Source organism: Syzygium oleosum, unplaced genomic scaffold (assembly GCF_021117445.2).
Source record: "Syzygium oleosum isolate NSW1041296 unplaced genomic scaffold, Sole_v2.1 Sole_v2.05, whole genome shotgun sequence".
Lineage (NCBI taxonomy): Eukaryota > Viridiplantae > Streptophyta > Magnoliopsida > Myrtales > Myrtaceae > Syzygium > Syzygium oleosum.
The window spans coordinates 11,217,229-11,234,704 of NW_026607489.1; the positions used below are offsets into that span (position 1 = coordinate 11,217,229).

At 41.5% G+C, this 17,476-nt stretch overlaps 1 protein-coding gene across 1 annotated transcript; it reads left to right on the forward strand.

The window, feature by feature from the left end:
* Window positions 1-62: 62 nt before the first annotated feature.
* On the forward strand, window positions 63-16,436 carry LOC115678370 (uncharacterized). Its single transcript, XM_056311651.1, has 9 exons — window positions 63-692; window positions 1,741-2,869; window positions 3,569-3,850; window positions 3,933-5,823; window positions 8,350-9,025; window positions 9,629-10,757; window positions 12,682-12,963; window positions 13,068-14,793; window positions 15,477-16,436. Exons 1-8 carry the CDS (start codon window positions 121-123, stop codon window positions 14,757-14,759), a joined length of 7,653 nt encoding a protein of 2,550 aa, XP_056167626.1. The 5' UTR covers window positions 63-120; the 3' UTR covers window positions 14,760-14,793; window positions 15,477-16,436.
* Window positions 16,437-17,476: the final 1,040 nt, after the last annotated feature.

Sequence of the window (17,476 nt, forward strand, 5' to 3'; positions counted from 1 at the left end):
GGGCCTTCCCGAAGGCCGGCGACCCTAGTCGGCCCCGGGCGAGCCGCCGGCGAGGGCACGCAGATTTTCTTGCGGGGATCATCAGAATCGGAGCAAAGTTTCTCCTCGGTGCCCGAAAAGATGATCTTGTTTCGCTCCATCCTCTGTTCTGCCTTGATTGCATTAGCCCTGTCGCAAATCAGAAGAAGAAAAAGCAGGAACTCGAATCGCAACCCAAGTGATTATAGTGATGGATCGTCGGGGAGACACTACGAGGTGTTTCTCAGCTTCCGAGGACCAGACACTCGCCTGACCTTCACCGACTCTCTCTACATGGCCCTGGTCCGTGCCGGGATCCGCGTCTTCAGGGACGACGACGAGCTCCGTGTCGGCGAGGAGTTTGGCGGCGAGCTCCTGAGCGCGATTGCCAACTCCGGGATCTACGTGCCCATCTTCTCAAGAGGCTACGCTTCAAGTAGGTGGTGCCTCCGCGAGCTCGCCTGCATGGTGGAGTGCCGGAAGAGGAATGAGACTCTGGTTTTTTTGCCAGTCTTCTATGACGTGGAAGCATCCGATGCGAGGCTCGAGACAGGGCCGTATCGCGAAGCCCTGCAAAAGCACGAGAGAGAGTCCGGTGAGGAAGTGGCCAAGCAGTGGGAGGAGGCTCTACGAGAGGTCGCTGGAATCCCTGGATGGAACTTGAGAGATCACGGGTAATGTCGATTTCGACTCTTTGATTTCCACATGTACAAGATCTTATCTTGGCCCTTACCATGTTTCCTAGAAATTGGATTGCTATTTCGCGATGGATATTTTGCCTGTTTTGTTGTGATAATCATGAAGATTCAGGTGGATCCATCAATCTCTGTCCTTCTTGCAAACTGACAAGTGACAACTTTATAGTTCCAAAGAAATGGCTGTGAAAATTACCCAAGTTGGTCTAGAAAGCACTTTTGCATTTTCACATTACCATTTTTTCAGAGCTCTTAGTTGATTCGCTGATGTTGCGCACATACATCTGAACAGTTGATCTGATTTCCTCTCTTTTTCTTTTCTTTGTCCATAGATGTCCATAGACTTGTGAGGCCCATGTAATCAGCCATTCTTAAATTGCTTCCTATGGAATGATGTTAGTGTCTGGCAAGAAAGAGAAATGGGTATTGAACACGTCTATACTACTGGTGCATCTGTACTTGAAAGGCTTATACATTAGCGTTCGAGTCTCTTAAATACTTGATCATTTTGAGATGAAAATGAAGTTTGGAGTGGTGAAAATCTAGTAATGTCGTTGCAAATTTCTCTGTTGTCTTGTGGGAGATTCTACTTGAAGGGGAGAATCTGCACCCAAATCATCATCTTACATGGTGCAATTACTCGAGTGCATTAGATCTAATCTATCATGTTGCATTGAAGACACAGAACTTCGATTATAGAAACCTTACATAACAACAGGCACCAAAAGACAGAAAAATCTGTTGTTTGTTAGCCAAAACCACTTTTCTCAATAATCGAAACCAATCTTCATGCCTTGGGCCTGAATAATATGCAAGGTTCCATGTGGGAGGAGTAAGAAATAATTCGGTTGCGATATATATTTCGTTTATCCAAACACCTGTTGCCCCTTCCTGCCCTTCTAGTTTATCAAAAAGTTGTGATTCATGTGTTGTTTCACTATTGATTCAAGTTCTGTTACATATATCACGTGATGTGCTATAGCTATTTGTGCTTTCTCAACTTGAGACAGTTGCACTAATGTGGCAGCCAAGATAAACTTGTAAGACTGATTAGGGAAGAGGTTGCCAGTAGGTTAAGGATACTACAACCTAACTTGCACGATGACTTGGTGGGGATTGACGATCGAATGGAAGACATTATGGAGTTGATAGGCCTAGCCCCTTCTGGTGTAAGGTTTGTCATAATCCATGGCATGGGCGGCATTGGAAAGACGACTCTTGCCAAGGCTGTTTTCAAGCAAATGTCTTCTCAGTTCCAAAGTCGCAGCTTTCTTTCAGATATCCGGCAGTCATCTGGCGACAATGATATTCTAGACCTGCAAAAGAAATTATTATGTGATATTCTCGACCTTAGATCAGCAAAGGTTTTTGACACTAATGATGGGATCAAGATGATGAAAGAGAGATTCCGTGAGAAGAAAATCCTCATTGTGCTTGATGACGTGGATAAGAGGGACCAGCTCATGAAACTGGCTGGCAAGTCCAGTTGGTTTGGTGCAGGAAGCAGAATTATAGTTACAACCAGGAACATCCATTTCTTGGCAACTAACACCGAAAACCCAAATGACATCATTCGAGCGCATTCCAGAGATTTCTATTTCTATGAAGTAAAGGAGATGCAATTTGACCATGCTCTTCAACTTTTCAGTAAGCACGCATTTGAAAGTGAATCACCTCCGTATGATTTTGATGGTATTTCAAAGGAAGTTGTGAAAGCTACGGGAAGACTTCCTTTGACTCTTGAGGTTATAGGTTCGTATCTCCATTGCAAAAGTATGGTAATATGGAAAGACAAGTTGAAGAAGTTAAGGCAAGTGCCCGACAAGGATGTTCAGAAAAAGTTGATGATAAGTTATGAAGAACTAGAATATGAGCAACGACAGATCTTTCTTGATATTGCATGTTACTTCATTGGTGAAGAAGCGATGCATCCACATTATATGTGGAAAGCTTGTGAATTTTTCCCAAAAAGTGGAGTACTTGTCCTTGTTCATTTATCTTTGGTAAAGATTGTTGATGATGATATACTGTGGATGCATGACCAACTAAGAGATCTTGGAAGAGAGATTGTTCAGCATGAGTGCCTCCAAATTTCCGGAAAGCAAAGCAGGCTATGGCGTCCTACAGTTGCCTTAGAAGTTGTTCAGTTTAACGAGGTAAGTCATAGTCACAACCATTTATTCATGGAACAATTGACATGCAGTTGCCTATGTTTGGTGTTCCTGTTTATTTGGAATCTGTCCTTATTCTATCATAAGAAAAGTTTTTTTGCACAACTGGAGAAAACTAGCAGCAATTTTACCATTTCAGTTTCAATTCAAACGTAAATTGGAGTGACTTCATTCACATAATAAGAATGAACACCAATGCCATCGCACATTCATTAATAATTACAAAATTAACGCGATGTTTGCTTGGCTAGAAAGGTGCATTGCTTTGAGAGAATTAATTAGTATGGTGTGTATGCTGGCCCGAATTGAATAAAATTTGTTATCATGAAGACTCGACAATGGGGCCAACAGTGTAGTTACCAATTGGCGATTTTAATTGACTACTTAAAATTATCACAGTACAAGATTTGTGTGGTTCACTGTTATGATATGAGTAAGCAAATTTTGTGCTTCTCAAAATAATCTGAAGGTGCATAAGATCAATATGCTTTCTCTCTCACTAAATGTTTATGATGCTCTCATATTCATTTCCATCTCTATAAGGTTGGAAATTTGAAACCAGATTTTCTTCTCTGAATTACAAATGTATTGAATTTCTTATAATGTAGACCATCTTGATTTCCTTGTTCCGTTACTTTACTTTAGATGCTCACATACTGTCATTTTGCTAACTTCTACATTTAGGGAACAGAGAACGTTGTGGCACTGAAACTCACAGGAATCCCCAATCTGCCCAATTTCACAAGTGAGCAAATTTCAAGGCTTCCCAATTTGAGGTTTCTTGAATTAGATGGAGGAAACCTTGCAGGAGACTTCAAGCATCTTCTCTCAAAGTTAAAGTGGCTCTCATGGCATCATTGCCCTTCAGATTTACATGCTAACAATCTTTGCTTAAGGAACTTAGTCGTACTCAAGCTTTCAGAGAGTGACATCACTGAAGATTGGGTTGGATGGGAAGCATGCATGGTAAAATGTCATTTTGTAAGTTATTCATAGGTCTATCTTACCATTAGCCTAGTCTTCTTACAAAAAGATTGTTGTTTCACAGGTGAACGGCAAGTTAAAAGTCATGCATCTGACTGGTTGTAAAAGATTAATCAGGACACCCAACTTCTCCACATGCTTAAATTTGAAGATGTTGGTTCTTAAAGATTGTGAAAACTTGAAAAAGATCGATACTTCGATTGGCAAGCTAGAACGGCTGAAGTGCTTGGAAATCAGTGGGAAGAACTCTCTGTTTCGTTGGCAGTTTCCTAGAAGGCACAACGTGTTTGTAGTACCTTCAGTACTAGACTCCATTGGTGGTCTAAAATTCCTATCAATGCTAAAGATAGAAAATAAGCGAGTTCAAGAAGCTCCTCCCTCAATTGGAGAGCTATCAGGTTTGAAGTATTTGTCATTAAGCCATTGTCCTGAGCTTAAAAGGCTTCCAAATTCCATAGGAGAATTGAAATCACTGGTCCGATTGGATCTGTCTTTTAGTGGGATTGTTGAATTACCAGAGTCTGTTGGGGGACTAGAATCGCTCATTGAGATGAATCTCTCTGATACAGAAATTACAAAGTTACCCAATTCTATCGGGAGTCTGAAAAGAATGAAGGTCATGGATGTGCATGGAAGTCAGATAAGAGAGCTACCAGACTCGATTGGAGGACTTGAATCGTTGCTCAAGTTGGATCTGCGTGAAACACGCATTACCAAATTACCTGAATCTATCGGAAATCTTAATAGGTTGGAAGCAATAGATTTATTTGATTCAAAGTTAAGAGAGCTACCGGACTCGATTGGAGGACTGGAATCACTTCTTGAGTTGGATCTATATGAAACAAACATTACAGAATTACCTGATTCCATTAGGAATCTGAAAAGGTTGAAGTGCATGAAGATTGGGAATAATATAAGAGAGCTAACAGAGGCTATAGGAATGCTGAAGACTCTTAAAGAGATTTGTATTAGTGGTGATGTGGAGGAAATTCCAAGTGAAATTGGGCAACTGTCCTTGTTGAGAATACTAGACTTGTCACGAAGTAAGGTTAAGAGGTTGCCAACAACTATCAGTCAGCTTTCTCATCTCCAAAAACTTCATTTATTGAATTGCAATGGACTCCAGATGTTGCCAGAACTTCCTATGAGTTTAACAGTGTTAGAGTGTTCATCTTCATCATTGCAGACAGTACCTAATCTCTCAAAATTGACTAAGTTAGTTCATATTGATATAAGTAATTACACTCATGAGTCCTTAAGAATCACCCAAGGACAAGTTCAAAGTCAAAAGATAGAGTGGCTTGGGAGGTTATTTAAACTGGAGCATTTGGGTCTTATTTTTCCAAATCTCTCCTTGCCTCCAACAAACTTGAGTTCCCTTTCTCGGCTCCAACGACTCGCAATAACATGTCTCGACCCACATTCTATGACACGGCTTCCATCCAATCTTGAAGAATTGACACTATATGATGTCAAGTCACCTATAGATTGGTCACTCTTTTCGAGCTTGAGAAATTTTTCTGGTTTAAACCTCTGTAGATGTTGGCTAAGAGAGATTCAGTTTCATGATATGCTTAGACAGCTAGAGAATTTGCATCATCTAGAACTGTCAGCTTGTGAATTGCTTGTCAGGCTTTCCAGTCTTTCAAGCTTAAAGAAGCTCCAAGTGATGTCCGTGAAACGTTGCCCACTGCTAAATGAGATGCAAGGTTTGGAGGACTTGGAATTCTTGCAAACATTGTCAATTGAGGACTGCAATTCCATAGAAGAGTTGCCTGATCTTTCAAAATTACAGAAGCTTCAGAAGGTGACCATCTTATGTTGTGAATTGCTGCAAAATGGGACTTTTCAATCACCCGCAAATTGTAAGGTTTATAAATGCTCAAGCCGTTGGGAGCTTTACAAAGAAGAGAGAAGAATTACTCATTGCCCTGAAGATACTGACAGCCAGCTCTAGAGAGAATTGTTTCCTACAATGTAAGTCAAAGGTTGCTTGGGAGTGTAAACCTTCTCCTGTCTGGATTAATAGCTGAAGTATCAGGTATTGCTTCCAGCACTAACTTTTTTATTAACACATTCTCCCGGCCGTGCTTGAGAGGGAGGATCTGCCTGATCTCCTAAAGACGCGTGACCCAGGCGATGCCGAGTTGCCTTCGCCGGTGTTGCGGGGGGGCAGATGTGGAGATTGACTCGAGCTACCCAAGCGAGGGTCACCCTGCCCGCATCTAGCACACGCATATTTTGGTGGCAGAGGCCGCTGTCGATGGAGGCCACGCGCTAGACTGCTCTGCCCCATCTTTTGTTAGTATTTTTATTTTCTGGTTTTTTTAGGATTTTGATTGACAGGTGCCTCAAAGACACTAGTTAAGAATCAATAAACGAAAATTTTGCAGTTCTCCGTACACTTGACAGTTTTCGTGGTCTATGCAATTGTTTTGAACATAGAATTATTCCAAGTTAAAAGTTATAAACTAGATCCAAGGACACTCATTAAGGAGATCATATATATGCATTTCGTTTTCTTGCGAGGGAATGTTCGTTTTCAGTCAACCCTCGTTAATGGCAAATCTCTTTTCAATTAATTCTCTCTCTTATTGCACCCTGAAGTTAACAGAATGTATAATCTCATCCCTGCAGGACAAACTTGCTAGAGCTTGGGCCTCAAGGGAGGGTTAAGAGTTGGCTGTTGACAGCGAAGTATATCGAAACTGAAGTTGATAATAGGTGTCTTATTCATGCAATGCGGGAGAAGAGGCCCTTATATAGGAACCTACAGCCGCAAATTCAGGAATGTAAGAGCTGCTGGCATCGTTGAGGCACTATCAGGATAGATGACATGTTGGGCTAATGTGTAATTGTCGAGTGGGCTTAGACCCATGAGTCGTCACGCAAGCCTGTATAGCCTTGCAGTGCGTCTCCTACTAGGAGAGTTTCTTGCTATAATCTTAAGGGTTGTCTGGAACGCAAGAGAGAGTGAACGCACAGTGATACACACGAGAGAAAAGAGAGAAAGAAGGGTTAAGGTCTTCTACACATTAAAATAATCTTATGTGCCAATTAAAGACACACAAGGGTGAGTTTCTTTCTGCACATACTTTGTAATTTGGAGCCGGTGATTTTAGAGCTTGTAGAAGGGGGCTTGTGTCTTTGTGTATGCTCTTGGTGTGACTAGACCTCTTTCATCCTAATAGGACAAGATGGCAAAGATGGGAATCTATGGACCTCGATATACTGTCTGTACCTAATGATGTTTTGGCCTTTCTACAATGCCGTGGACTTACACCACGGCAAAATTGTCAGGCCTAGCCGTCCGATGACTGACAACATCGCCAGCCGTCTAATTGAATGGTTTACTCACGGCGGGGTAGGAATGCCCAATAAAGGTAGACATGTCCTTGTTTCGGATTACGATAGGACGGTGGGTGGACCCTGTAGACCTATAACCCGACGCTGTATTTGAGATGTTTTGTCGATAAAATCCTTAGCAGTGATACATTGTCCGACAACATAAGCCGAATTCATCCCGAATGCCACTTTCAGCACTCCTGTCGGGCGGTTTTCTATTGTATTATGGTCGGAGGATAAATCATTTTCCTCTAATTGGCAAGACTTGGTTGGCTTTTACTTGAAGTCGTTGCTCTTCTTTTCTTTCGAGGCTCAGGGTGGGTGGACAGAAGAAAACCAATGCCGTGTCTCAATACAAAAAAGCTTCAATGCTTCAGACCTTCGTTAACGGTATGATGACCATCGACCAAGTTATCGAAATATCTATATTAAGAGATTATTTGAAGCGTTCCTTACTCTCACCCTTTTTCATTTATCTACTCGACCCACTTTTTTCTATTCTAATTTCTTTTCTTTCTTTGCCTTTTGCAATTATTAACACATCATAATGACTTGGAAAAACTATTCTAGATGGCGTGACAATGTAGGTCCCACCATGCATCTTTCCCCTCCCCCCGAGAAAATATTAGGTGGTCCCGGACCTCCTCGTCAGCATGGTCCCCGACCACTCACAAGGCGCCACGTGGTCCACGTGGCGCTGGTGGGGCTTGCGAAAAAAAGGGGTCTCGGCTCGCCGGCCCCACTAGCACCACGTGGACCACGTGGCGCCTTGTGATTGGTCGGGGACCATGCTGACGAGGCGGTCCGGGACCACCAAATATTTTCTCAAGGGAAAGAGTGAGATTTTTCAATAAATCTGATCTATGGGCCCGCTTGCCACGTGTCACTCGCTCAGTGGGGTTGTGCATTGCTGACGTGGAGTATTCCCCTCACGCAATATTTTCTCGTTAAATGAGATGGTGGATAGTGGGGCCCATATTGCCACGTGTCTTTCAGTGAATAAAAATTGGCTCCACCTACCGAATATTTCGTCGACTCATGTGATGTGAGTCGTCGCTGTTCCTTTTTTTTATTTTATTTTCTCGACTCATTTGAGTCTGTCGTTCGTTTTTTTCTTTTTCTTTTTCTGTGCTGAGATACAACAACAAATCCGAGAAAGTACAGCCAAAGCGCATGGCTCTTCTGCTGCCTCCGGCGATTCGCTAAGGAATCCCAGATCAGATTCAGAAGGGATTCCACATCTCGCCGTGATCAAGACCCGCTGAAGATCTTGAGCTCCAGAAGGAGGATGAAGAGAAAGAGGGACTCCCCATACGCAGCAGCGACGACGTCCGCTCGTGTCGATGACGACGGCGATTCGGCGTCGGGGGCCGAATTCGAGGTGTTCTTGAGTTTCAGAGGCCCCGACACCCGCCTCAGCTTCACCGACTGCCTCTATCACTTCTTGGTTAGAGCTGGGATTCGCGTTTTCAGAGACGACGAAGAGATCCGGAAGGGCGAAAAGATTGGAGGCGAGCTTCTGTGTGCCATCGAATCCTCCAAAATATACGTGCCCATCTTCTCTAGGAACTACGCATCCAGTGCCCGGTGTCTTCACGAGCTCACCCTCATGGTGGAGTGCTCGAGCAAAGCAGATGACAAAGTGATCCTACCCATTTTCTACGAAGTGGATCCCAACGATGTGAAGCTCCAAACTCGATTGTACCTCGATGCTCTGGAGAAGCATGAGGAGTCGGGCCGCGATGTTCGGCAATGGAAGGAGGCTCTGACGGAGGTCGCAAGAATCAAGGGATGGGCAACGAAGGATAAAGGGTAAGAGTGTGGGTTCGGAATCTGTATATTGACTATAGAAGTACATTTTGGATTGAGATGATGATGGGTACTGACGATACTTTTCTCTGTGTGGTATTATAGTACTGCTAACTGCCCCAAAAGAAAGAATGCTACACTGCCTTTTTTATTCCAAGAAAATTGTATTAGAAATTTTTGTTACCCTTTTACACGATTGAGGATTGAAAAGATTCAAAGAGGAGGAATGAGAATATAAAGAGATAACTTGACAATTTTTCAGATGGAGATAAGAGCAAGGAGGAGCAGAGAAGTTTTTCCTACTTGATTCATTTCTGCAGACCTCTCCAAAAGTGAGATGGAAATGATTATAAAGGAATAGAATTTTTCTCCAATTTTTTCCCCTCTGATTACTCCTACCAAGCACAGTAAACAGTTAATCCGTTTTTCTTTCTTTTTTCCTTGATATTATTGTCTTCCTTTCCCGAACCACTCGTCAAAACATAGTGCAGATCTAATTCTTTCGCCCATTCAAGAGTCCGACTAACTTCGTGTCCACAATATTTCTCGGCTCGAGGGTTTATTTGTAATCTGTTTCCCGCTAACACTCTCGTGTAAACATGGCAGCCAAGGTGAAATCATCAACACTATCGTCGGCGAGGTTTTCACTAAGCTGAAGAAAAGAAGGAGAAATTTGCCTGATCATTTAGTCGGGATTCATGATCGTGTGGAAGCTATCATGGACTTGTTAAACAAAGGCTCTCGTGATGTACACTATCTGGTTATCCATGGAATGGGCGGTATCGGTAAGACAACTCTCGCAAATGCTGTTTTTAATCAAATCTCCACTGAATTTCAAGGCAGTAGCTTCCTCTCGAACGTTCGCGAATCTACGCACCATGGTAGAATCATTGGCTTACAAAAGCAGTTGTTATCGGAAATTCTCCAACGCAGAGATCTACCGATCCATGATTCTATTGATGAAGGGATTAACATGCTTAGAGAAAGGTTTCATGATAAGAAAGTACTCATTGTTCTTGATGACGTTGATAAGTGGGACCAACTCTCTAAGCTAGCAGGAAAGAGTGATTGGTTTGGTCCAGGAAGCAAAATCATCATTACAACGAGAGACGTCAACTTTTTGCCAATCAAAGAGGAGGATGGAGAGAGCAGTTTCCAAGCACATTCTGAAGAGTTTAAAATATATGAAATGAAAGAATTGAATTCTTTACATGCTTTTGAGCTTTTTAGTAAACATGCCTTCGGAATGGATTCCCCACCACGTGACTATGATGATATATCACACCAAATTACTCGCAAAACTGGTGGACTTCCATTAGCTCTCGAGGTTATCGGTTCCTCGCTTTCCTGCAAAAGCAAAGAGGTTTGGAACGCCACGTTGAAGAAATTAGTTTTGGTGCCCCAGCAAGAAGTCTTCGACAAATTAATGATTAGTTATTCCATGTTACAACCTCGTCAAAGAGAGATCTTTCTTGATATCGCATGTTACTTCATTGGAGAAAAAAGACTCCGCCCGTACTATATGTGGAAAGCTTCAAACTATTTCCCAAAAATTGAAGTACTTGTCCTTGCTCGTATGTCTTTGATAAAGATTAAAAATGACAGATTTTGGATGCATGACCAGCTTAGAGATTTTGGAAGGGAAATTATTCAACGTGAAGACGTCGATGTTCCTGGAAGACGTAGCAAATTGTGGGAGCCTGAGATTGCCTTGAAAGTGGTTCGGATGAAAGAGGTAAGCTATTGTCACCTTCCTATTTTCTTTAGTTTAAATCGACCATGCATTCACCGACTGTTGTGGAGTTAGTTTCTTGTAGGTAAATTGTTTTGTTTAATTTTTCTTTTGGCAAAGAAAAAAGAAAAGGTTTATGCAAGAGTTCGTTGCTGGTAATATCATTACATATCATATTTTATAATGGTGTTGATAAGTTTCGCTTACGACCCCTTACTTGAAATTTGGTAATAGATTTAGTAATTAATTGGAATATGCAATCGTTTGTATAGTCCCGTAGAGCTTTCCTACACTATATGGATGTAGAATTTATGGTCTATCTCTAAATATCTTTCCTATTATGATTGTAAATCTTTTTGGTACATTGATCCTTAATTCCATAGAATCCACAAAGAGTCCAAAACGAGTACGGCTTTTCAGCTCTTGTGCTCGTCTTGTAATCAAACTCCTACGAAACCTAATAAAGAGACGCTTTGGAGTGTACCGGGCTTCCACATGCTCCAAAACTCAAGACACAATTATAAATTGGTCTGGAAATTTTTTTTCTTAATTGCAAAACCGGTGTTTCGAAAAAATTAAATATGTAGGTGGTAATTTCTATCAAACTATTTTACTCGGTGAGACTATTGTCCTATGTTATCATCTTGTGGGAGAAATTCTCTTGGACTGATGGATTGGAAACATAATTATGCATATCAAATAAACACTTCTTTTCGACGGTACAAACAATTCAGATTGACTCCATTAACCATTTCTTTATCCTTTTCTTAATTTAGATCTGTACTAGGCAATAATGTCTGCTTCATTACTGAACACAATCAAGCACCTTTGACTTAGAGCACCATGTTTGGGGAGGAGAATACTACAGGTACCAAAAGTTATGTACGGCACTCATTTTAGTTCAAAAGTTTTCGCCGGATCACTTAAATGCCAATAGCAATAAATTCCGGCCAAAATTAATGCATGGTTTTTATAATTAAAAAAAAGTGACGTGGCACATTTTTTAAAACACAATCCACATGGACGTGAAAAACGACGTTGTTTTTCTCCCCAAGCACCGAGACGACAGCAGGGCGGGAGTTGCCAATCTCTGGAGGGAGAGAGGGCAGACTTCTGTACCCAGAAACCGCCGCTGAATGTCGCTCCGACGGTGGGCTCTACGCCGCCTAATGCGGTGCTTCCAATGGATTATCTCAAGGAGGAGAGAGCCTGAAATTTCTAGAGGAAGGGAGGTGTTTGATTTGATGTAGAGCCCCGACGGAGCGGGACAACCAAAAAAAGAAATGCATGAGGCGGTCTGGATGACACAAGTTTGCTGACCAACAAGAAGAAATCGTCAGAGGAGGAGGACAGGGTCGTCTCCGACAAGGATGGCCGGAAGCCCCTCGAGCTCGTCATTGTGCCTCCGATCATCGTCAGCCGAAGCTGATTGCAGGCCAGGACATGCCGGGTCGCCCTGGCGGTGATCACCGTCGCCAGGAGGGCCGTCAAGAAGCCATTCCCCAATGGGGATATGTACATCGGGAGCTTCTCGAGTAATTTTGGGGGAGAACTGAAACAGATGCTCAAATTGACTGGTTAGGATTTTCAAATTTGGGTTTTCTTTCAATTTAGGGATTTAGGGTTCTTATTTGGGGGAAATCCGCCAAACGACATTGTTTTTTATTGTTGACATGCTGACTAGACCTTCAACAATCCACGTCAACTTCAGAAATTAATAAAATAAAATAAAAAAGGGCCACGTCGGATTTCCGGCCAATCAAATCGGAGTCGACACTTAAGTGGTCGTTTTTTAAAAAATTTGACACTTAAGTGATCCAAAAAAAACTTTTGGCACCAAAGTGAGCACCGCTTGGCACCTGAAGTGTCCTTCTCCCCGTGTTTGTAATCTAGTTCAAATGTTCACTCATAGTTTTCCTATCACCAGGGGACAGACAAAGTCGTAGCACTCAGACTAACCAGACTCTCCAAAGTGCACAATTTCACAAGTGAAGAATTTTCAAAGCTGCCCAATGTGAGATTCTTGGAATTAGAGGGCGGGAACTTGGTAGGCGACTTTAAGAATCTTCTCTCCAAGTTGACATGGCTTTCTTGGAGTCATTGCCCTTCTGAATTAAATGCGACGAATTTATGTCTCGAGAAATTAGTCATGCTCGAGCTTTCCCAAAGTAACATGACTGAAGATTGGACAGGATGGGAGTCATGCCTGGTACAACATCATCCCGCAGTTTACTTTTTGTGGCATTTGTCTTGATAACCAAACTTACCCATTTGCCTTAATTGACTTGGCTATTTTTTGGATTGTTTTTCCAGGTTAGCGAGAACTTGAAAGTTATACAAATCACTGGTTGCCCAAGCTTAAAAAGGATTCTTAAATTCTTGAAATGCTCGAATTTGAAGAAATTGGTTCTTCAACATTGTGGAGCCTTGCTAGCGGTTGATGATTCTCTCTCTAAACTAGAGAGCCTGAAGCACTTGGAAATCAGCTCATCAGAATATCCGCCCAGCGAGGATTGTGAAATTTTTGCCGTACCTTATGTATTAGGTGGTCTAAAATCCCTATCAACCCTAAAAATAAAAGGGATGCATGTTCGGGAACTGCGTCATTCCCTTGGAGAGATGACGCGTCTAGAGTATTTGTCTTTAGAATGTTGTCGTTTGCTTGGACCACTTCCAGAATCCATCGGAAAATTGAAATCACTACTTGAATTGGAGTTGGGAGGCACGGAAATGACAGGATTACCTCACTCTATCGGAGATCTTAAAATGTTGAGGAAGATGAGTCTTGTTGAGACTCGGATAGAGAAGCTACCAGACCAAATGGGAGGGCTAGAATCCTTGCATGAGCTAGATTTGCGGGAAACAAGTATCACAGAATTACCTGTTTCTATTGGGAATCTAAAAAAGTTGGAGATTTTACGCTTGACCTATAGTGAGATAAAAGAGCTACCAAAGGCCATAGGGATGCTAGAGAATCTCATATTTTTAGAAGCCCAAGGTTGTCGAAATTTGAAGGGGGAAATACCAAGTGAAATTGGGGCTCTATCCTTTTTGAGGTGGCTACATCTATCATTGAGCAACATTAGGAGATTGCCGGCGACTATGATTCAGCTTTCTCATCTCCGAACACTTGATTTGAGTTTATGTCATGAACTTGAACATTTGCCAGAGCTACCAGTGAGTTTGACAAAGTTAGAGTTCCCATCTCAATTATTGTGGACAGCCCTTGACCTTGACCTGTCATACCTAACTAACTTAGTCGAACTTAGAATGCTGTGCGTCACTCCTCAGATTTCAAAATTCATTAGAGGAGCTCCAAAGATAGAGTGGATCAAGGGGTTATCTAATTTGAAGGAATTGGTACTCGCAATGAAAGATTTTGCATTTCCTCCAATTAATTTTGCTACTCTTTGTCGGCTTCAGAGTCTTGAGATAACTCTTGTCGACCCCCAATCTCTCGTGGGGCTTCCGTCCAATCTTGAAAGATTGGTTCTATACGATGTCAAGTCACCAATTGAAGGTTCACTCTTTTCCAACTTGACAAACCTGTCCCATTTGAGTCTTCCTAATTGTTGGCTGAGGGAGGTCGAATTTGATGATGTGCTTGGACAGCATCCGGAGAAACTCCATAATTTAACTGTGGAAGAAAATCATTTGCTTGAGAGGCTATCGGTCTCCAAACTAAAGGGTCTCCGATATTTGGAGGTGTCTGATTGCGTGGGGCTAATGGAGATTCAAGGTGTGGAGAAATTGGAATCGCTAGAGAGATTGGTTATTAGGAGATGCAGCTCCTTAGAAAGGTTGCCTGATCTATCAGGATTGAAGAAGCTGCGGACATTCCAACTTTATGATTGTCCGCTGACAAATTCACCCGGTCTACGACTTCAAGACACGTGTTCACTGATATTTGCAGGATGTGGGATTTCACCTGCCTTTTCTGGCAATTACAAAAGATGGAAGGATACTTACGGTCATAGGGGGGACGATATCAACGGCCAACTCTAGAAAGAAAGAATCATCTCATGTTCTCTAACAGTCGGTAAAATTTTCTTTGGTTTCTTCTTCCCTTTTGTTTTAGTTTTCCTTTTCTTCCTGGGCAATTGTCTATTTGTTCCTGTTAGAAAGATTCAGTATATAGCATGCATGCATGTTCACCTTTAGTAATAACATGATTGAAGCACCAATCCCTCTTGTAATATTTGTGAATTTCGACAGAAATGGAAAAGGAAGGTCTTATTCGTGTTTCGTGAAATAATATTTACGTTATTGTGGGAATTATACTGCGGTTCATAAATGGGTGATGACTATAGAAGTACCAGTTGACGGAATAACGGTTGTTCACATTCTTTTGAAAACTGCTTAGAGGGACATTGTGTTTGTTGAGACAAAATGGATTCGATTACTTAATTTAATGATATTTTTACAATAATAATGGTTTCTTCCATGATCTGAGATCTAGAAAGTTTTCTTCCACGACAACAACAACTTCTTCCAGCAGCCATTTTATAACTTAATGGGCAATGTACTTGTGTAATAGTTGTGGAAGAAGTGAAAAAGGGAGTAGACATATCATTAGCCTCACTTAAAACTGGTGTTTATATAAGGAGACTAATTTAGCTAGTTACACAATGTAGCGGAGATAAATCGTGATTATTTTCTTGATATCGATTGAATTATGTCTAATGGTTAATAATTTTTTATTTGGTTATTCGTCCTATGCAGAATAATTTTCGAGTAATTTGGGGATCAATGGAACTATAGTTGATTTTCGTGACTTTAGCAAATTAGCCAATGTGCCCGAGGCTAAAGTTGGGGATCGATACATCACGGACAAATTCCCCAAATCGCGAAGGTTTGAACTTTCTGTGTGTAGTTGAAATATCTGAGAATGTCTTCTATGCATTGTCATGTTCAGGTCATCTGAAACTGAAAGCCAGTCAGTATACAGTGTCAAAGAAGGTATCTTAACACTTTCAGTTCTGACGGATATCATATGCCCTCATCGATTAGTTCATGGCCCAATTTCAGGAGATACATGCTCTTTGACGATTATCTTCGAACGACGCTCGCCGTTGTTGAGCTGAAGTAAGCAATTGATTTATCGTCTTGCATCTGCAGCATTTATAGAGATACTCATGAAAACTGTCGTCGACGTTAATCAACATTTGTACTTGGTTTGGACGATTGCCGTCGAAAATTCTCTCGTATGGATAACGTGGGGAGAATGAAATTACTTCACCTGTTTCCAAGAGAAAGAAAACGTAACAAAATTCAATCATTCGAACGCAGAACTTAAATTGTTTTCGCTTCTCAATTGTGCATGCAATCTTATTGGAACCCGGATCCATTCTTTGGACAGAGATAAAGAAACGAGACTTGATTGTCGATCGGTGCTTCACGACTTGATAGCAGAGATAAAGAAACAAGCAGGTTGTCGATCATGTGCTGCTGCCACTTCTAAGCTCCTTTCTTTTGTTTTTTTTTTGCGTTTTTCTTTTTTTAAGCGTTTCAGAGATGGGTTTGCTGTACCGTCAAAACAGTCGTTGTGGCAGCAAATGTGATGAATAGAATATGACAGCTTAATTGGAATTTTAGTACCACTTTCCACGGGGACAGGACCGAGCTCTTACATTTATAATATGACGTTAAGATTAAGAGCTCATAAGACTACTTTCATCAGAACATATTTCATGTAAGTTTTTTCCTCCACCAACATATTTCATCATGGGAAGCCTTAAATTCTGGCCCGGCTGAAACTAGGAAAAAATAAAAAGACCCGACTGGCCATTTTGGGCCTAGGATAGGATTGGGTAATGAATAAAATCAGAAGAGCATAATTAGTATTTCACAATAGGCACATCCCATCTTCAAATTTCCTTAGGAGGTGCAAGACTCTTACGGTGGACTGGGATCATCGTTACAATGGCCTCGCCACAACACCTTACGCACCGAATGAACACTCCCGTTTTGTAATCTAATGGAGCAATTCGCACGCACCTTAATATTATGAGAGACAGGTTGATCGAATTTATGTACATGTTTGTCATTTGTGAAGCTTTTGACTTCCGCCGGCGTGACTTTGTGGTCTGTGAGCTTGAAATAGTACATTGTCATTTGCTTTTTGTATGGTTTTTAATATGTTTGTGTAGGCATGTGTGAATGGGGGCGTCGACTACGGTATAGATCTTTTTCTATAAAACATGCATCTGCATGTATAATTTCTTCTTTGATCCCTTGTTGAATAGGCACAAATGTCCATACGTGATTAGAAGTGTTTAAGGAGGAAAGGAAGCGGTTTCCCTACAAATACGAACCCCACTTCATTGTAGTTTTATTAACACCATGATTCAACCTTCATTAGAAGAGTCGTGACTTTAATTCAAAAGTTATATTTGTAAAAGAAATAGAGCGTCCATTCATGTAATAGAGAGTTCATCTGATTTTCCACTTCGAATATATATACTCAAAATCCGAAGTGGTTCATTAGAATTCGGGAGTACGAAGTCAATAGCAACTTGCACCCGGGTTTGGTGGAACTCTACTCTGAAAAATGAGCGCCATGCCAATCATAGTGTGCTTTGAATCAATTTTATAACTTCTCTTCTTTAACTATATCAGGGAGATTTCTGAACTTAGACAATTCGTTGGAGTTGTATACTTGTTTCGCCAGGAATGGCTCCACGCGATGAAACACCTTTCATCAAAAGTTGGATCTTCGGTTT

Excerpts from the sequence above, each read along its gene's own strand:
- LOC115678370 (XM_056311651.1), top strand. The coding sequence starts at position 121 with ATGATCTTGTTTCGCTCCATCCTCTGTTCTGCCTTGATTGCATTAGCC. Across the intron at positions 693-1,740 it reads TGGAACTTGAGAGATCACGG|CCAAGATAAACTTGTAAGAC; the intron begins GTAATGTCGATT and ends CTAATGTGGCAG. Across the intron at positions 3,851-3,932 it reads TTGGATGGGAAGCATGCATG|GTGAACGGCAAGTTAAAAGT; the intron begins GTAAAATGTCAT and ends GTTGTTTCACAG.